General features: G+C 28.2%; 2 protein-coding genes across 2 annotated transcripts in view; one reads left to right on the forward strand and one right to left on the reverse strand.

The window, feature by feature from the left end:
• The window catches only part of LOC117170517, a 287,337-nt gene that overhangs the window by 14,712 nt on the left and 250,205 nt on the right, over window positions 1–22,420 (forward strand). The gene's annotated exons all lie outside the window — the stretch shown is intronic.
• Window positions 13,915–22,420, reverse strand: part of LOC117170520 — a 100,203-nt gene continuing 91,697 nt past the window's right edge. The window contains exons 2-3 of the mRNA XM_033357297.1: window positions 14,494–14,561; window positions 13,915–14,304 (exon numbers count right to left, since the gene is read on the reverse strand). Coding sequence (XP_033213188.1) covers window positions 13,949–14,304; window positions 14,494–14,561 — 424 coding nt within the window. The 3' untranslated portion in view covers window positions 13,915–13,948. The remainder of the gene's footprint in view (window positions 14,305–14,493; window positions 14,562–22,420) is intronic.

The following is a 22,420-nucleotide window of genomic DNA, read 5'->3' on the forward strand; positions in this document are numbered from 1 at the left end:
GCATTTGCATAATAATTCAGGAAACCCTTACAATAAATATTAAACATGTAAATTAAAAGCTATAAGATTTTTCCCCTATTTCTCTGCAACTGAGAATGTTATAAGTCTATAATATTGAAAAAGAGTCTCGGCCCGAAAGCATCCTCATTCAATTCACTGAAACCCTCTAAGGATATGGAACCAAGATCGTTTCTATAAAACTGTTGGAGATTCCAGCATATAAATTCCCAGTAAAACTTGAAAAAAGACGACTGCATGAAATTCACAGTTAGCTTCTGAACAAACCCATTTAATTTAATTAAAAACTTATTTGATGAGGGGACGTTTGTTGAAAAATGAGGCCCAGATTTAATTACTCCACATTTTTAATTAATTTACAATATCCAAGTTTACCTAAAATTTCTTAATTAGAGTAATTAAAGCGTGTTCTATTCAGAGCAATGTTTACCTTTATGATATTTAGGGATTGCAAATAAAGTCATAAAAATATGAAACTTTTTTATTTGCCTTCAAATCTGCTGCGACAAGTCCATCTTTTTTAACTCGGTTTTCCGTTTTCACCTGCATGCAAACCCTCTTTGCATTTTCCGGTCGAAAGTTTCTTTCCCAGTGAACAGCCACCATAGAAAAGAGGAAACGAGTAAAAAAACTCGACTCTCGACTTTACGCCTTTTTGTAATTTGCTCTTTCGCAATTCGCCGTGCGGAAGAACGTCACGGAAAGAGAAAGATAGACAATTTAATGTTAACTTCTCCATATTTCTCTTATTTCGTATTTCTATGATGCCGTCTAAATTAAAAAAAAAACATAAGTGTCATTGTTGTTTATGTTGATTTTTGCATTGCCAGGTATAAAAGAATACCATTAAACCACAAAGTCATTCACCCTTTATTTTAAATCCTTGTTTTACCCCCTATTTTCGAAAAACTTCCCTTTTTTCTTTGAATATACAATATTTGAAAATACAATTTTTGAATTACGTGGAAAATTCTCTGTAATTACTATGTAAATATATAAGAATTGTAATAACAATTGCGATTTGCAATAATTATAGCAAGGACGAAATTATGAATTTGGGAAAAATCCAGTTAATTACTGGTCACGTGACCCACTTATCACGTGCCCTTAAATGGAAAAAATTATATAAAATGTTTCAAACATAATTCAAAAATGTAAGATTTCTTGTAATAATATTGTTTCTCCTTTTTTTGTATTTAAAAATCAATGTTTGATTTTTTCTTCTTTTTATGAAAGAATTAGCCTATTTTCTTTTTTTAAACTGCTGCGCTGTGATCCCTGGGATTGAAAATTCATATTAAATCGAAACTATTTTTTTAGATTTAACGTTAATTCTGTTCAATAGAAGAGACCACTATTATATTTTTTGGTTGAAAATTCAAGTATTTGTTTAAAAATGTAATTTAAATTAAATCTTTTTCTTTAAAAGAACAATCATCGTTTTTGATTAAATCTTATTTTATTTTGATTAAAAAGTCGACTAAAATAATTTTTAATCAAAATTCATCTCTTTTGGCTGAAAACTTCATTATTTGATTTAAAATTTTTAATATTTTGTGGAAAATTCAACTATTTTGTTAAAGAGTCGTATTTTTCGGTTTAAGTTTAAACTTCTCGGTCGAAAGTTAAACTACTTTTGAAAAAATCTTTTTTTCGTTGAAGAATTCATAATTTTAGTTAAAAATTCGTCTTTTTTTGGTTTCATTTAGCTATTTTTTATAGAAATTGTAGTTGATAAGGGTTTCAATTATTCCATTTCTGGTTAAAAATTCATATTTTGGTGAAAAATAATTATCTTATTTGAAAAATAAAATTGAAAATTCAACCGTTTGGTAGAAAAATCGTTTTTCTAATTTAAAAATTCAAAAGTTTCATTAAATTTTTCTTCTTTTCAATTGAAAAGTCATTCTTGTTTGAAAATTTGTCTTTTTGATTAAAAAATGTATCTTTTTAGATTGTAAATTCAACCTTTTGGTTAAAAATTAATTATTCTTATTTAAAAATTAACCTTTTTTCTTAAACATTAAACCTTTCAGGAATAAAAGCCAAATATTTTTTTTTAATTGTACTTTTATCTTCAGAATTCAACTTTTGTTGTTGAAAATGCAGCATATTTTGAATTAAAATCATAGGAATTTAAAATTAATTTTATATAAAAAAATTATTTTCCTATAATTCTTTTATGTTCATGAAAAAATTACCCTAGTTCCTCTGTTTTTTAACCAGTTTGCGATATGAAATTTACTAACATATATTTTATCTTTTTATTTTGGACGGAAGTATGTTCATTTGGACGTTATTTATTTAATGGGCATTGAAAATCCTGTAGAAATACTTTTTAATTAAAAACCGCAGTTTTTCAAACTTGAACATACCTGGCAAAATGCCAGCTGATCGAATATTATCCCGAAATATAAAAACTGAATTATCCAGGAAAATATTAGTTTGTGAAACGTGAAATAACGAATGGAAGGTCCTTTATGCTGAAAATAGAATCGGAAATTGTTGTACTTTTCTCATGCAAAGAGCGGAAAGGTGCTCGTTTATTTAGAGCAGACAGGAATAAGCATTTCGAATTTTGTGATTCAGAGAACTAAAAGTCTAAAGAATATGAATCTTCAAATTAAGTTTCTCCTCATGACTAGAAAATTTATTAAATAAATACATACTGTAATTTCAAATATAATTTTACGTAAGAATAATGTCAAATTATTAAGATTATTCATTAGGATGGTAAAAAATACATTGGACATTCTTTTTTCCTTACATTTTCATTCTTGCCCCTCTCCTCTCACCCATTAAAATAAAAAAATTTTGTTCGCATTTCATACATGAGAAAGGACGCTTTTATAGTTTTGTTTCAAAATGAACTATATTAAAGTCACGGCTAGTAGTCGAGGCTCCTCACTTCTTTTGATTGCAGCTCGCTAAAAAAATCTATGAATGGTTTAATGAACAGAATCTAAAAACATAACATCTTTCGAATCCAACGATATGACCAGCTTGATCCTGAACACTTTTGATCAATAGTTAGAGGGCAAAAAAACCCAAAAAACAGGATTTGTCGTCCCCGTTTTTCAAGCGTCGTCATTTGCTTATTCCGAAAACAAGTTCGACGTTAGGAAAAATCTGAAAAAATTCACAAATATTTTTTCAACATTCTTTAAGAAATTCATTTTCAATCATTCCAAAATATTCAATTTTCTTTATGGGGATTTAATTGCAAATACTTTATCGTGAGAAAAGATGAGTATATGAAGCCGAGTAATGGATTTAAATTGAAAATTATTTGATGAGTGCAATGAAATAATGAAATTCATAATAAAATCGTTGTAAAAAACATTTCATTTCGAATACTTCTAAGTTTCATCGGTGCTGGAACGTGGGCGATACAGCGGGACAATTAGTAAAAAAGTACCCTTCCGATGACAATCGTAACTTCAGAAGCAACCCGACTTCTCTGAAAAGATGTGACAGCAGAGTTACTATTTTTATCGTAAGGATACTTTTTTCTACCGTCCCGCTTCGACACCCAAATTCCAAGACTGATTAAAGCCATAAAATTTAAAAATAATATTTCTTCCGTGAGAATGATTTTTTACAGAGATGTAGGAGCCGTGTGGACTGGGTAGGCTTGAGCCCACCCATCAAATCACTAAATCTAATCATAAAATAAACCTAATATTGATCTTAAATTTATATTTTTGAACATATTTTCGGTGAGCTCACCCATGAAAAAAATCGTTCCGACGCCCCTGATTTTGTATTATATTTAATTTATAGTACTTTACTCACATCATAAAACTGCAACTTTGGATCCATTAAACGGATTGCTATCTTCATTTGTTCTCAAGATAAAGTATTTGTAGTTAAATCCCCGTTAAAAGTGAATTATTTGAATATTATTTTATTATTATTAAATATTACTAATATTAATGTTCGTATTACTATTAATTATTAAATAATCTTTAAAGAATTTCTGTACATTTTTTCGAATTTTTGCTAACACCGACCTCGTTTTATGAACAGGTGAAAGTCGACGTTTTGAAAAAGGAGAACGAAAAAACGTGTTTTTTTTTTATTTTCCCCTCTGACTGTTTATAAAAAATTTTCACAATAAAATTGATCATATTGTTGAATTCGAAAGATCTCAAACTTTTATATTGTTTTTATTTAACAATTAAGCTTTATTTTTTGAGCTAGTTGCAATTAAAAGAAGTAATAGGCCTCGACTTTCGACCTCGACTTTAGGTGTATCGAGTTAAGGAATATCTCTCTTCACAGTTAACCATAGAATACAAATTAGAAATGACTTTTTTTACATTTATCCATCATAAATCTGTTTGATAGGCCGTCAGAAGAGCCCACAAGTAGACAAAAATCGCGGGTGAAGTGAAGAAATAATTCATTAAAGCTGAGAAAAATAATTGTCTTAACACTGTCTTATTATTAATAAAAATATGCTCTAAGAATAATGCTAGAAAGTTAAAGTTTTTTCTAGAATTTTTAAGAATTTATTATTGTTAAAAACTAGCTTCTCTTGGAGTAACGCTAGAAAGTTGCGTTTTTCTCTAAAATGCCTAACTTTTTGTTAATTTTTTTGTCAAAGTGAGGTAACAATTAATGCAAGTATTTGTTTAAGCAATGAAGTATGGTTAATAATGATCTTTTTTAGAACCATTCTAGAAATTTCTGGTTAAAGATTCCGCTACTTGGTTTAAAGTTGAAATATTTTGTCAAAAATTTACTTTTTTGTTTAAAAACTCAGAATTTTTATTGGAAATTCATCTTTATGATTGAAAATTGAACTATTTGGTTGTAAATCCGTTTTTCTTTTTTGGTTACAAATGGATTTTGTTACTTAAAATTTAACTAATCCAGTTGAATATTTTATCATTTTAGTTTAAAATTCATCTCTTTGGTTGATATTTAATTTTCTCAGCTAAATATAAATTAATTCATGTTTGGTTTAAAACTTATCTTTTTGACAATTCATGTGTTTTTAAAAAAAAAAATTTCTGCAACTACAAAAATAATTTTCTTGATTGGAAATCCCTCTTTTTGTTTAGAAAATCAACTATTTAAATTAAATATGCATCGCTTAAGTTGGAAATTCATCACTCTGGTTAAAAATTTATGTATTTTGTTGAAAATTATATTTTTTCTAATAAAAATTTAATTACTCTATTTTTAGTCAAAGCTTTGTTCGTTGAGCATATTAGTTAAATCTACAGAAATTTATAACATCAGGAAATTACTTATCCTTTGATAATTTTATTGTTAAATATAAATTAAAAAAAGATTTATTTGATTTTACATATGGATAAAATTATTTTACGTATTTAGATATTTACAAGGATTAAAAAACATGATAAATAATATACTCGCGAAACTGTATGCATATTCTCAATTGTTGAGTATATAATGCACCAAGATGTTGAAATTATAAAAACTAAACATTTGTTCGAAAAGGGGTAAGCTCCTAACATTTTGAATTTACCAAATTTGGCAGGAAAAGGAAATTTATTTATGAAAGCCAAGCATTAACATCAAATTCTAAATACTTTCTCAGCTGAATTAGGGAAACCAGTACGAGATGAATGGAAAAAAATGTTAGTCATTAAACAAATGGGAATTAGGTTTCAAAGAAAATCATATATTAATTTATGAAACAATAATTAAAAACTATTATTCGAAAAAATTTTCTAATTTGCAGGTAAAAGCAAAGAGCTTGCTTATTCATTTAAAAGTTGTTTGGTTAGTAGTACCTACTTGTTTGTGCTGGCAACCTAATACCAAACAAATTACTTTGATACCCAATCCGGACCTGTCAAGAATTTATTCACCTCTTATCGGATGCAATTTTTTATAAAGAAACGTGAGATGTATTTAGACAAAAATTAGTTTTGAAGTTTTGAAGCCAAACGTTGGAAGAATCGAAGGAACCGCTGCAAAAACAGTGAAAACGCTTTAATTCCTTGAAAAATGGTAATCTGTCAGAGAACGAAATTTTCATCGCCATGTCAAAAACACATTTTTCAATTGTTCCACTTAAAACTAGCAAGTAGTTGGTAAAAATGCTGACTATTATTCTATTACACAACTCATTTTTAATATTTCTGGTAAAAAAAAATACAGAACTTTTGCTTTAAAACCACCCCGTCATTTTTTTCCTCATTCACTACGTACTAGTATCCACCTCGTACTGGCTTCCCTATATTTTTAATGAAGAGCTGGCGCGTATGATGGATTTTATCAAAAGGCTCTGCAGTAGTGTCAACTGAAATGTTTGCAGTTGAGGTAGAAGGAAGAATGCGTAAACCGGAAAGTGCAAACAAAAAACAATCATGATTTGGAACTCACCATAGCCGAGTTAACACGGCCCGAACGAATTAACGCCAGTTTTCGACCAAACGGTCAGACATAGCTTCCATTCTTCAATCTATTCATACGTTCAGTATTCAGCATATCCAGCACCAAAACATTGCTAAATAGTAGGTCATCCCAACCCGAGAGAGGGGGGGGGGGAGATTTATGGAACAATTTTTTTTCACTTCACCGCCGCGCAACGCCAACGTATAATTAAAAAAATATTCGCCAGGATTCATTAGGAAGGACTGCTAGAAGCCAATCAGTCACAGCTGCATAAAACGATCTTTTACTTGCCTTTCATCCCAACCTCGTACCAGGAAATAAAATGAAAGAAAAAACGGAATTTCTAAGGAGATAAAAACAGGAACGTGATTATCTTATCAACCACGTTTATTAGCTTTCAAGTTATAATTTTCTGAAGTGAGTAAGGATCATTACTTATATGTGAAGGGTTCTCAGTCGCATTTTAAAACTCCATCTTTTGATATTTTAATGCTTATAATTTATCATATAATTAAAGAATTTTTATCTTTAAAAAGATAAAAAGTAAAATGGAATTTGGAAATTAAAAATATATATGGATTATTTCAAGTAACTTTTGATAATTTAAATTTTTTTATTTACTCAATTCTTAGTCTTGATTCTTGAAATATTATTTTTAAAGCAAATGGTATCCTTAAAGACAATATTTACGAAACTATCTGGAATTAGATAGACGCGTAAACGAAGGTAAGAAGGTTTTTACTTGAATAAAGTAAGGGCAAATATTTGAAGTTAATACATCACTTTTGCTTTTCCATTTAGAGGCAGTAGCTTATAAATACTTGTTGCTTTTAATTTTCCAGAAATGACGGATTCTTGTATTAAATATATGTAGAAATGCTTTAGAAGTGGTTATTTTGGTTGGGAACTTCAGGAACAGGTCAAAAAGTCATAATTTTTCGATGTATTTTAGAACAAAAACTTAACTACACAACTCTACTCTTTAATGATATTGCGATTTTTTTTTCAGAAGCTTAGAAATGGAGATATCATATCAACCAGATTTTAGCAAGGCTAACTTCAGGCAGCCATATTTACGATGGAATTAAAACAGAAACAAAATGTCTAATAGTATTTTATGTCAATATGCATGTGGCAAAAGTTTAAATCAATAAAATGATTATTAATATGGAAAAAATCTTTTTAAAAAAACATCAAAGTTTCTGTACTAACTCCATAATGCTTATAAAATTTTCAATTCCGAAATGTTTATCAGAATGCCTAATAATTTACATGTATAAAATGGAAGTTTTTAATACGTTTCAATTTAACATTTTTTCATTAAACGCTGATTAGCTGTAAAATTTTAAACATTTAAATTCTATAAATTAAACAATTCAAAGATTTCTCGTTAAAAAATATATAAATCCACGCCCAGAAATAAGTTTCTTCGGTCGAAGAAATTTTGTTTGTTTCAATGAAAATTCTTCTTTGTTTCAAAATAAGTTTCTTTATTTCATAGTTGTTTCTCGTTACATTTTGTGATTGGAAAACTTAAAAATTGATGGATTAAGTTTGTCTTTAACTGAACCCCTCTCTAATTTCATTGAAGTTGAATTATCAGAGAATAAAACTAAACATGTATTCAGGTTTAAGTAGTTTTTAAGGCTTGATGAACAAATATTTTTTGACGCCATTTAGTAGAAAGGAAAACGCTTAATAAACGCAACAATAATTTATTTAAGCGCTTACTCAATAATGATTTCGAGACGCTGAAAAATATATCCAAGAGTTTTTCCATTGCAAAGATTTAGTATCCGGGACGGAATGATTAAAATTCAAAAATACGTACATAAAAATACACATATTGTATTTCTTTTTTAACTTATAACAAAAATTGTAAAAAATCAAAGAATATGCCTGAGTTTAGTAAATACGTGTTTATAAAATTTATGAAATTCATATATGATATTACAGATTTCGAAAACTTTCGATATACGCTGAAAAAACGATGTGTAAATTCATGATCAAAATTAACCCAAAGTGTGAAGATTACGTAAACTTTTATTTTTAATTGTGATTAGCTATTTGTGTTTAGTTGTAGTTTAAAGTTTACTTTAACTGGTCCAAATCCTAGTATGAAGAAAGTTTTGTTTTGAATAATTTTTGTTTCTCTTTTCACAATTATTAAAATTTAGGACCAGACATATCTTCCTTAGTGTTTTTTATTTATTATCCCAAATTTTCAACACGATTTGGCGCTTCGTGTGAAAATAAGTTAGGAAATACAAAAAATGGGGGTAAAGTAGGAATCTGATTACGTGACCCACTCGTCATATGGCCTTGAGAGAACTTTAATAGTATTTGATATGCTAATAAATGTTTTATCTTAAAGTTTTTAACTTTCAATATTTGAAAACTCCAACCTATGGTAGACAAAAATTGAACGGTATCCTTCAAAACATCTCACACTCACGCAGTTCAATAACATTATTCATTACACTATTCGTTGTATTTTTAGTGGGATTTGGTTTTAAGGAAGACAATTGAATGCATTGATTTTTGTATTGAATTAAAACACACAAGACAATTTAAGACAATTTTAAGTGACTAAATTTCTCTGTTAGAAATCGAAAATTGAATTTTCGTCAATTGTCTGCTAAGTACTTCGTTATTCAATGGAGCAATTGGAGACTTATTCTGATTACGATACTTGCTCTTAAATAATTTTTTGCTCAGATATGATGTATTCAAAAGAAAATTATAAATGCATAAAAGCGCTCAAAATTGTTTGCAGTTTTTAATCAGTACATTGTCTAAAATTCATAGAACCGCCTGATTTCGTATGTAAATCATCAGAATTAAATCTTTTTTATTGTAAAACTTAAAACTTGCATCATTTTCAATTGCAAATTTTCAACATTAAAAACTCTTTAACTAAAAATATGTAAAACTCAAAAATCTTAACTTTGAATGATTTTGAGAATCAAAAGTAAAGTTTTCAATTTTAAATTACCAAATTGAAGAAATTTCGAAAGAGAAAAAATCAAAATCTATAAATCAAAAATTAAATAATTTTTTATTGTTTATTCGTAAATGGAAAACTATTCAATTTTAAAAGGTTAAAATTTAAAAGATTTTAAATTATAAAAAAAATTAAAAATTCTCGAATTTTAGAAATATCAAATTACAAATTATGCAATCCTTAGGATTTATATGTTAAAAGGCATATCATTTGTAAGATTTTCCTTGCAATGCATTAAATTTGAAGCTTTACAATAAAAAATTGTTCAATTTGAACGATTTATAATTTAAAATTCTTTTGTTTTGAAGATGTACAATTCAAAACTGTTTAATTTTACAGATGTATAAATAAAAATTATTTTTTTAAAATGATTTTTATAATTTTAGAAGTCAAAAATCAAGTATTAAATTGTAAAAACTTTCAAATCTTCAAAACTGAAAAATTCTCGAACTTAAATCGTCAAAATTACAGAATATTTATTTACGAATTATCCAAATTAAAAACACCTAAATATTTACAATTTAAAGTTTTTAAATTTTGAAGTATTGCGATCAAAAACTCTGGAATTTCAAATATGTATAATTAAAAATGGTTCAATTTGGATGATTTTTAAGAACAAAAGTCAACTAAAATCGAATGGAATGGAGTGGGCCCACAGCCTACGCTTTAGCCCCCGCGCCCATCATCCCACTTCAAAAGTCAACTGTTCAATCATAAATCTTCTAAATTGTGAAAATTCTTCAATTATTTACAGCTTAAAGTGTCACTGTTATTAAGTATTATAATTGAAAACTCTTTAAGTTCAAAGATATATGTTTAAGACTGGTTCAATTTGGATGATTTTAAAGATCAAAATTTAAGTTTTCAATTATCTTTTAAACTGAAAAAAATTCAAATGTTATTCCTCAAAATTGCAGAATCTTTAATTGTGAATTGTAAAAATGAACAATTCTACAATCGAAGTTCGAGTTTAAAAGTTTTAATCTTTTAAATAAAGAAAACTTTCGAATATATCCCATAAAAATTACAGAATTTTCAATTTAAATTTTTTTCGATTTCAAACTTAAAACTTGCACAATTTTTCATTGTAAAATTGCATAATTCAAAACTCATTAATTTTAATTATTTTCTGTTTAATATTCTTTAATTTTAAAGATTTATAACGAAAAATTCCTGAATCGTGATGATTTTGATAATTTAGAATCTTAAATATTCTTCCAAGATTTTTAAGTTTCCAAATCGTCGGAACAGAAGAAAATTGAATTTAAATCATTAAAATTACAAATTACTTAATCGCTTAAGATAACTAAATCTGAGCGTTTTACTATAATTAAAAAAATGAATTTAGAATGTCAAAATTATAACTTAAAAAAAAACGGAGAAAATCTCGCGAAGTTTTTATATTTATTTTTTCAATTTTATGTTTCTTTTTATCCAACAACGTATAATTTTAAGAAAAATTATCTTCATTTTATCTAAATTAAAAATTAAAGGCCCATTTCATCGGTAGGGGTATTATTTCTGGAAGATAGTGAATAAATTCCTTGCTTGAAACTCATTTATTAACTTAACACGATATAATTTGATCATTACGAAGTATGTCACATTTTCTGCAAGGCCGGATAAAAGTGGTAAAAGTTAAACAATAAAATTGTATTGCCTATTATTAAATAGCGCTTGACGGAAAGCGCCAGCGCATAGGCCTTGGTGACGCTGGAGGGCTCTCTGTGGGCGAGCGCAGACGCCTTGGCAACTCTGAAGGACTCGGTGTGGGTGAGCGCAGGCGCATGGACGTGGGATAGTGCACGAAGGCAGGATAATAATGTGCTCTTAATGCCGATGACATTACAAAAGTCCGTTCGTCTTTGATTCGTATAAAAACCTGCCGCCTTCGAATATTATATATTGGATGAATATTGCGACCTATATATATTCCAAAAATAATCATATCATCATCTGTTGCTACATCATAATTAAGTGCATCGGCAATTGGTAGAAGACGACCATGTCCATCTCCGTAATAAGCCACTTCGAAACGAGTAACTGGTACAGTAATTGGTTCTTCATCATCGCTATCGACGGGTAAACTTAATTCTGCAAGAAAAAATTTCTGTGCAGAAATTTTTCCGTGGCGCCAGTCGGGAGGATTTCTAATACAAAATATAAAATTTTGCAACTAGGGAGAAAAGTGAACGATTCCGATGAGCTTGAAGTTTACTGTCCGAGCGTTTCTCTCGAGCAACGATTATGTGAGTCGGAATAAATACCTTTCCTCAGGTACACACAATATTTTTTGTAACAGATGTATACATAGAAATTGTTAGTAATTTGAGGTGAAAATAAGCCATTTTCGTTCGGGTTTGCATGCACACGAGGGTGGTCCAAAAATGCATAGAAATTTTTTTTCATGCTAGAGGGCAACGACCCCCCGTCCATTTCATTGCAAATCCAAAAAAAGAAATTCCCTATTTTTTTAAATTTTAGTTTTAACAGGTGCCGGGTTTGACTTGAAGTTTCCCAAGTAAAGTGTATCGGCAAAAATAATTTGTATTAGTTTTTGGAATAATTGTTTAGGTTTTCGTTAAATGTGAAGGGAAAGTATAAAGGCTTGTTGACAATTATCCATCAAAGAATTTTATGTATCAGGCATATGCGTTTGGCACCCATAAAACACCCCCACGAGTCACTGAAAAGTACCCTTAAAACCAAAAATATCAATTCTTGATGAAATAGACCTTTTGAGCACTGTATTCTCGTCTTTTTTACTTAGAATTATTTATATTTGTCTAGTGGAATATTTATTAACATTGGTTAATTAATTTTCATTTATTTGAATAAATGGATTTTCTTTCAACTTTTTTTTCGAAAAGTCATTTTTTTCCTACAAATTATTACATTAATTTTACATTAACATTTCACCTTCATTATTTAACAAACCCTTATTTCTTTGCGAAAATTTAATTTTTTCGCTTTTTTCTTATATTATCCTAATCAATATTGTCATCACTGTGTGTCGGGACATAATGTTGTTTTTTTGCTGCTTGGAAACTTTCCACTAAACCAACAGTAATAATTTTTGTTTTTAAAAAATCGAAAACAATTATTGAAACAAATGTAATTTGTTTCAACAAATAAAAATTAATTAACAATGTTGATAGGAATTTCGTTAAAGAAATAGTAATAATTTCTAATAAAAAATATAATTATTAAAACGAAATTTTTTCAATCAAATTCCATTTGTTTAAATAATTTAAAAATTAATGAGCTAATGTTAATGAATATCCCACTAGACCAATAGTAATAACTTTAGGGAAAAAAATACGAATTTTTTAAGAAAATTGTTTAAACAAAATCCATTTGCTTAAATAATTGAAAATTAATTGACTAATGTTAATCCATATTCCACTAGGCCGATATAAATAATTTTAAGCAACAAAAAAGTGATATGTAGGATTATTTTCAGAACGTTTGGTCCAAGTGCTATTTTAACATAACTTTAAAATTTAGAGCATTCATGCGCAGAAGTAACAAAAAACTATTATGAGGTATGATTCTCGCTTGGATCTTTTTTAAGGCCAGAAAGTAGTACTCAGATGTTATTCCTCATGCATGAAATTAAAGTGCGGCCTTTTTTGGGATTTTCCTTTTTTTATCGAAAACGAGCCAAATAATAATACCTATTTTTTTACAGTGCACTGGATATCACGATTTCCATACAGCTGTTACAAAAAAATCACTACAATTTAAAATGTACTTAAAATAATAGATATGATATTATATTAATTTTTAAGGAAAAACCATATTACTGCGACTTCTTCCAGGCTTTAATAGTCTGGAAGAAGTCCAAGAAATAAAGGTTTTCCTTACAAACTCTAACTTTATTATTTCCCAGAGGTTAAATTATTAATATTTACATCACGCAGTTATTTTAATATGATATTTTATGATTATATTTACCAGCAGGACTAGGAAAAATAGCTACGGTAAAGAAAAGACTACCAATGATGATCCTCATTTTGTGATCAGCGAATGCCTCTACAAGGAGTATTTAACAAGATGCTTCAGTAGAGTCATCGTCATCTCATTCATCAGATTAATTTATACTTTTGAAATGTCTGTGTTTAATCAAGTGGCTTTTTTATTTTTCAAAATGAAGATAACAAGAATTTGGAAAGGTTTAGTTAGGTCAGCTAACATGTTTCGTTATCGCATCATGTTATCTGCTTTACGTCTCAGTTAACACAACGAAATCTTATGCAAAATTATTCTAAATGAGAAGTTACTATTTTCACGTAAAGTATGTCTGTAGCTAAGAAGAAATACCAGCTTTCACAAACAAAATTTTTCTGGTGCCTAAATCGAATTCTTATTATTCTTGGACGGTATTAAATAAGCTCTTTTTTACATGAAACACATTTATTTATTTCACTCGGTGTAATTTCTACATTAAAAATTGTATTCATCAGAAGCTGAAAAATACATGTATGTTTCAATCTAATTTTTATTGCTTCATATTGTATTCTATAATTTTACTTTTTACCGCTTTTTTGCCTATGCAAACTGGTGTCTCAATCTCTTATTGGGTCTCGGATCAGATGAAAGATCGCGCGGGCGATTGTTTACAAACCGATGAGCATATTCTCCATGTAATTCTGGTGTCATATAAACAGGCTTGTTGAATAAGTTTAGGAAAATCTGTTGTTTTCGAGAATCAAATATTGGATAAATACCCGTCTGGCCAATAATAAATATTCCAATTATAAATCGATCATCTCTTGCTACTTCAAACAAAGTTCCGGGCTCTATCAAGACATGATTACCATTTTCATCTCCGTGATAACAAACTCCATAATCTGTTAGTGATTTAGGACCCGCCAGTGCTCTATAAATGTCAGCTGCATTTAATTCTGCAAGGAAAATTTTGTTACAATCATTTTTACATTTTTAATTTAGCCATTGTCAGAAAATTACTTAGCTTACAGATAACGAGCACCCTAAAATTCTAAATACAAGAAAATGGAAATTTCTATGTTCGAATTAAAAGCTAGTTTCTTTCGGTATTGATTTAAGATATTATTCTAAATTATCATAGTTACCAATAGGAATGAGAATAGTTGCTATGACGAAGAGTAGTTCCACAAAGGCGATCTCCATGTCGTAGAGGCTAAGTGTGATAGTAATTAATATACCCAAAGATATTTCATTGGAGTAAATACACCGGGTGTTCTTTATCTTGAGAAATTAAAATATTTTTAAGAAATACGCCTCCTACGAAAAAAGTGTTATAAAAACTTTTTATTTTTGAGGGGGACAAGGGACTCAGCCAAAATTTACCCCAAACCAAATCCCCTGCAAGCGTGAGAGAGGCAACTTAAAGAAATCAAATAGAAATCTCGACACAAAACTTACCTGCAAATTCTACTATCGTTTAGAATTTCGAAATTAAAAAAAAATTTAAGTTTTTACTGAAGACATTTTTTTGTAGGATCCGTATTTCTTAAGATATTTCTATGTCTCAATGCGCGCGCGGCTCGCAAGTTGAAGCACGCTCGTTAGATCTCGCACTTCGTGCTTGTAAATATATTTATTTGGCGCTTCGAGTTCGATACTGTATTTACCTAATGCTACTCGTACAGTCATTGTACTTCCACTACATTTTTTCATAGGACTTTTAAGATTAAATGTAATGAGAAATATGCCGCCCAAGAGGTCAAGAGAAAATGAAACTTCATTAAGAAATTTGTCAGCGTTTCAAACTCTGTGCGGTCCCTTTTCAAGCCTGTACATTAGTTGAAGTGACAAATAAAAAAAAAGTAAATTTTCATGAGTGAACAAGTTTTAGAATTAATGTAAAGTATGGGATTGGCCAACTTATGAGCAATATTATTCATTACGTACTTCATTCCATAAATAATGACAATATTAGCAGCTGTAAATTTTTATTATAATTTTAGCGTAAGTTAGCATTAAAATATTAAAATTAATGTGCGTAGACACTGTTATGAGTTATGTTAAATATTATGTTATGTTAAAGCTCCTTCGGCTTTAACGAACACATTCTCTTCACGTTTCTCTTGAAAAAATAAATAAAAAGCTCATTTTTATCAAATTTAGGGGAATTCTTTTGTTATTAAACACTTTCTTGTACCTTGTATATTTTTTCAAAAAATTAATTTGTTTATTTTTAATGTTATTTTTCACCATCAAAACAAAAACTGCATATCTTATCAAAAAATAATTTATAACAGATTTGTCGATCTTTTTTCGGTGAACAACTTTTCCCCATCTAATTTTTTTCATATCTTCTGCCTGTTCTCACAAAATTTTAATTTTTCTAAAATGTTCTTTTTTACGAATAAAATAAGAGACACGCATTTAAAGAAAACTGATGAAGTCAACTTTAACATAAACCTTTTGATGAAGATGGGAATGTAGAAACACCCTGTATAGTCACTGCTATCACATTTATACAATTAATGTTATCTTTCGGGATATTTCCATATCTTAAGCGATATCGCAATGGAAAAATCAACATGTTTTACGTCGATGGTACTGCTAATGTCGTTGTTTTGTAGATCGTTACGTCATCACATTTGGTATTTTAAAACCAACCGCTGAATATTATTTATTTTCTCAGATGGCTTCCTTCGCCCCCCCCCCCCCCCCCCCCTTTTTTAAAAAGAGAATTCCCCTTTTCCCCTGTTTTTTAAGCAAATTTTACTTTTTCTTATTTTTTTGCTTAAATTAAAACTAAATTAATAGAACTCAAGAAAAGAATACAAAAATTTCGGGTTTAAAGTTAATTATTTTTAACTGAAATATCTACTAATTACATTTCTCGTTTAAAATGTATTCCTTTTGGGCCGAAAATTAAACTGATTTGTTGAACATTCGTCATTTTGAATAGAAAATTGGTCTCTTTGGATTGGAAATTCATATTTTTGGTAGAAAAGTCGTCTTTTTTCGATTGAAAGTATATCCGTTTTTATTGAAAAGTCTACTATTATTTTTTTGGTTCAGAATTCGTCTATATTATATTGGTTAAAATGTGTACTCTTAGGTTAAAAATTATATTATTTTGTGAAAAATTCAACTATTCCATTAAAAATTCAACTATTTTGTGAAAAACTCAACTTTTTTATTGATAGGTTATTATTTTTATTTGAAAAGATTACTATCATATTTTTGTCCAGAATTCGTCTTTTTTAGTTAAAGTTCATCTATTCAGTTGAAAATTTGACTTTTTCTTAAAAAGATGTCTTTTTTGTTTAAAACTTCTTTAATTTTTTTTAATTGGAAATTCATCTTTTAGTAAAAAGTTTTTTTGTTGACTGAAAATTCAACTATGTTCTAAAAGATTCCTTCTTTCGGCTTTGAAATTAAAGTATTCAGTTATAAATTCAACTTTTCTTGGTTGAATTTTAATCCTTTTTGTTTTGATATGAGAGCACTTCACTAGCAATTTTTCTTTGTAGGTTCACAATTCAAATATTTGGTAAAAAATGCAACTTTTTTGTTAAAAATTCGTCTCTTATTCAATAAATTTCAACAATTTTGTTGTAAGGAATATAACTGTTTGGTTAAAAATGTAACTACATGTTTGAATTAAAAGTTTATTGTTTTGTAGAAAATTCAATTTTTCCAGATAAGTTTTTCAATGGAAAAGTCTGTCATATTTTTTTATCCAGAATTTATCACTTTTGGATAGGAATTCTACAATTTGGTTGAAAATTTAACTTTTTTTCTTAAAAGGGAATCTTTTTTTTTGTTCAAAATTGATTTAATTATTATTATAATTTTTCATTGTTAAAGTCTATTATTATATATAATTTATTTTAGGTCCAGATAACATCTGTTTTGGTTATAAATTCTAGCATTTGTTGAAAAAAATAATTTGTTTTAATTTAATTATTTTGTGAAAAACTTAACATTTTTTATAAAAAATGCAACTGCTTTGTTGAGCATTCGTCTTTTTGAAAAGAAAATTTATTATTTTGGACTGAAAATTCATCTCATGGCAGAACATTTATTTTGTGGTTGAAAATTCAACTCAATTCTTGAATATTTGACTTTTTGGGTTGGAAATTCAAGTATTTTGTTGAAAATGCAACTGTTCTTAACTTTTTCTGGTTAAAGTTTAATCTTTTTTATTTTAAAAAATTCCATAACTTGGCTAAACATTTATCTTCATAGGTTCACAATTCAACTATTTAGTTAAAAATTCAACTTCCTTGTTTAAATTCTTAATTTTTCTGTAAATATCAGCGATTTTGTTGTAAATAATGCAACTGTTTGGTTGAAAATTATTTTTTCAGGTTAAAATGCAACTATTTGGATAAAAAAATGTATTTTTTGGTCGGAACGTCATCTTTTTTAGGTGAATTCTTTCAATTAAAAAGTCCACTATCATATTTTTGATCTAGAATCCATCTCTTTCGGTTAAAAGTTCTACTATTTAGTTAAAAATTTATCTTTAATCTTAAACAAATTTTTCTTATTCAAAATTTATTTTATTATTGTCATACTTTTATATTTGATTTTGATGTAGATAATGAAACTGGTAAAAAATTTAACTATATGGATTTAAAAAATTAATCTTTTGGTAGGAAAACATCACATTTTGGTTGAAAAGTAAACATTCTTTTTTGGTTTTTAAATTCAAGCATGTAGTTGAAAATCCATTTTTTTGTCTTTTTGTTTGAAGAATAATCTTTTTTGTTTTAAACTTCCATCATATCATTGTAGATTTACCTTCTTAGGTTTAAAATTTAATTATTTCTTTAAAAGCACTACTTTTTTGTTAATGATTCTTCTCTTTTGCTATAAATTTCAACTATGCGGTTATAAATTCAAATGTTTGGTTGATAATTAGTTTATTTTTGTTGTTGAAAATTCAACTATATGAATTGGAAATTCCTCTTTTGGTAGAAAAGTGATTTTTTAAATTCATCCTGCTGAGTTCAAAATTGAATTGTCTTCTAAAATATTTGTATTTTTGGCTTGAAAATTGAACTTTGTGCTTAAAAATGCATCTTTCTTTGGGGGGAGTGTAATATTTTTTGTTAAAAAATCATTATTTGGTTCAAGATTTACCTTCGTCAGTTGAAAATTCAACTTTTCTTAATTAAAATTGTATAGCGAACTTCTGAGAAAAACGGAAAAAATTTGAAAAAGTCGCACGTCTAGCCGCACGTAATTGACAGTTTAAAAATGAAAAGTTTACCTCTTTCGATTTGTTATAAGTACCCGTATAGTTTAAAATTATTAATTAGCGTGGAATCTCGCTTAATTAAAGTCGCCAGATTTAGTGAGGAATAAAATGAAATACCCTGAGGCCATGGTACGGTCCAGAGAAAAATGTCAGTGCAGTTTACAAATTGTAGAGGAGATAGAGGAGCATTCGGATGAAACCTTAGCAGGAGATTGTAACAGGGTGAGTGAGGAGATCCGTGTACTGGACCATGTCCACTGCGGAGTGCCATGAATACGTAAACGATTGTTGAGTAGGACTAGTGACCAAGATCCATTCTGAATTCTCACTCGATGGCAAATTCCCATAAAATGTTATCAACATGTAAATTGACGTGTAAAGAGAAAGAAATTGACAATTTCAAACAGCAATTTAGTTCAAATATTCCAGTCTTTTCATATTTTTGTCCAGGGCCATCCCTAAATCACGTAAGGACCTGTGCATCAATCACGTAAAGTCTTTTATAAATTAATAAACAAATTAGGGGTTATCCATAAACTATGTAAAGTTGTTTTCTGAAACTACTACCCCCCCCCCCCCCCCCCCCCCCCCCCCTCCTTCCCCAAATTCTCCTAAGATTTGATAAATTTCGAAAACGGAAACAAGTTTCATGTATAAACTCTGTTAATTAAGTAATCATTGAGCCTTGATGAAATTAGTTTTGGAAAATTAAATGTGTTAATAGCAATAGGTGCTGAGTTTTATAAACGTATAATTTTATAATTTCTACAGGGCCTAAAATGTCTTTTTGGCTTGACATTTGAAATATTTTATTGAAACTATTTTCTTTTCAGATTTGAAAAGTTATCTCTTTTTGTAGAAATTAATTATTTTTTTGTTAAAAATGCAATTCGCTAGTTGAAGATTAATCAATTTTAGATGAAAATGATTTTTTTTGTTAAATACAAATGTTTTGTAGAAAATTCGTATTGTTTTTTATATTTGGTCCAATGTTGAACTACATTGTCAAAACTATTTCAACTCCATTCAACTCCATTCAACTCCATTGTTGAAAGTTAAACAACTTCCTTTGAACTCAATTTTTTGTTTGAAATTCGAACTACTTTGTTAAAAACTTTTTTTTGTTTAAAAAATTAATTACTTGCAATTGAATATTCTTCAATTGTAAAGATGTAAATATAAATCCAAAGTCTTAATTTTCAAATTTAAAAAAAATGTTAAAACTCATAAATTTAAAACATGTACATGTACATGTATTGGAATTTTGAAGATTTACAATTAATGGATAATCAATTTTGATTGTTCGTAGTTTAAAATGATGTACTTTAAACGTGTTTTGCCAACAAAAAAGGTTGAATTTTGAATATTTATAATGAAACATTATTTTTTATGATTTTTTAATAGGTCTATTTTTAAGATTTTTAATTAAAATGATTAAGTTTGGAACATAAAAAATAATAATCTATTCAAATTTGTAGATTGACAATGAAAAAATCTTCATTTGTGAAAAGCATAAATGACAACGTTGATCTATTTGTTGAAAAGTTTGAAAAAATATTCACATATACAGGGGGGGGGGGCTATTTTGTTACGACTTGTTGCATGGGAGAGAAATAAAAATAGGCAAAAAATGTGTCGCATAATTTATGGGTGGCCCCCCACCAAGAACACGACTATCATGATTTATTTTCATGGAGTTGAACTTTTCGGGCGTAAAATGACAATCCTATTTTTCAGTGAAATCCGTGTTCTTTCAAATTTTCATAATATTCAGATTGCGAAAAGGAAAACCCATGCCGAGACGCTTTAATGAAGGAACTTTGCAAATGCCTTTCCACACTCTTGTGATGAAAAATTTCTTCTTCTGTGCCATTTTCGTTGAAACTCGTGACCAACGGATTTTTAATGACTTCCAGCGTAAATTAAGTTTACACAGTCTGCAATTTCACCCTTGAAGTGCTCGTCCTTTAGAACCCATTCGTATTTAACGTCATTACCGTAGAGTTTCAAGAGCAAACTCAGACTGTTTTTATTGATTTCTTTTCTCAATTTATATAAAGTATATTAAAGGGTGTCTCCTAACCGTAAAACCCAGGAAATGGCTGGGAATTAAAATAAAATGAGAAAAAACCGAGAAATAACCAAGAATACAAATTTATGCCAAGAGTCATATTTAAAGTTTTGGGAAATATGAATTTTTAAAGGATTCAAGAAAATAATTTTTTATTCATTTTTAAAAATGCCAAGAAAAAATACCAGCATTTTAAAAAAATGTCGAATGTTTAGTAATTTATGCAAATTTTATTTTTTAATTTAGGAAAAATTAGAATCATTACAAAAGGATATTTAGAAGGTTTCCAACATTTTTAAACGATTAAAAAACTATTTTAACTTTCAAAACGTTAAACAAAATATCAGTTTTTGAAGATAAAAAACAATTTCCTACAACTCCCTGGCAAAATTATACATGATTTTCTATTTTGCAAAATAAATTTTTGAAGAAAATCGCAAAAAAATTGCAAAATATTTCTTAAAGTATCGCGAAAAAATCTGGCAGATTTAAGGACAATTTCTTTATTCAAAAACGTTTTTCAACATTTTTTAAATATTTCCAGTAAGTTTAGAAAATTGGTTTCTTTGTATAAAAACTTCACCTTTCCTATTAAAAATGTAATTTTTGGTTCAAAAATCAATTTTTTGGCTGAAGATTCAACTATTTCATTAAAAAATAGTTTTCTGTGCTTTAATTCAGCTGTAATTTGCCTCGAATTCATTATTTTAAAACAAAAACGTAACTTCCATTTTTTGTAAATAATGAATCTTCTTCAGTTGAAAATTCACATATTTTGCAAAAAATTCGTCTTGCTTGGTAAAAAATTAATGTTCTTGGTTAAAAGTTCATCTTTTTGCAAAATTTCAATTAGTTAAATGAATATCTTTTTTTTTTATTTATATTTTCGGATTGAAAATTCAACTGTTAACATGTAAGGATTTCATTAAAAAAATAATTTTTTGGTTAAGAATTGACATATTTGATTGAAGATTCGTCTTTACAAACAATAACTCCAATTTTGGTAATATTATTATAAATTCACAACAAACTGTGGATTTTTTATGGTATGAAACCAAAATTTAGAGGCGTTTTAAGAATTTTCACAGGTTACAAGAGAACAAAAAAGTTTTCGTAAGATTCATGAGAAAATTTCATATTTTTTTGAATGAATTCTAAGGGATAGTTGAAAATTATTTTAAAACATTTGTTATGATTTGCTAAGATTTCGGATAAGAATATAAAAGATTTCTTTGATTTTAGAAAGTGATTACTGAGTTATTATAGAATTATTAAAATGCACCATTGTAAATATTATCTATTGTGACGCGAAGTGCTTTTTAAATTAACTATGTTATCAGCACATGCATTTAAAACTAAATTCTCATATTAGAGGAATAAAAACATTGTTTGTAATTACTCTTTAATAATTAATCATTAATTGGGCACTAGTGCAAAAGAAGTAAAAATGGTATCTAATAATTATTTAATATTTATAATACTAAAAATATTAAACCAAATATATATTTATGAAAAAGAAAATCTGCCATCGTAACAAGATCTGCATATTTTAAAACTGTTAAAAAAACGTTGTGCAAAAAACAAAACCATTCCGGACTGTAATGTAGAATTATCATTAGTATAAAAATTATAATTGCACGGGCTCTCCCGGTATACATCATCAGTCACGGACGCATTTTTATAATGCAATCAAGTGATCTGATGAGAGCAGTCTGCCCAGACATATTGGACAAAGCCTGGT

This window comes from Belonocnema kinseyi, chromosome 4 (assembly GCF_010883055.1).
Source record: "Belonocnema kinseyi isolate 2016_QV_RU_SX_M_011 chromosome 4, B_treatae_v1, whole genome shotgun sequence".
NCBI lineage: Eukaryota > Metazoa > Arthropoda > Insecta > Hymenoptera > Cynipidae > Belonocnema > Belonocnema kinseyi.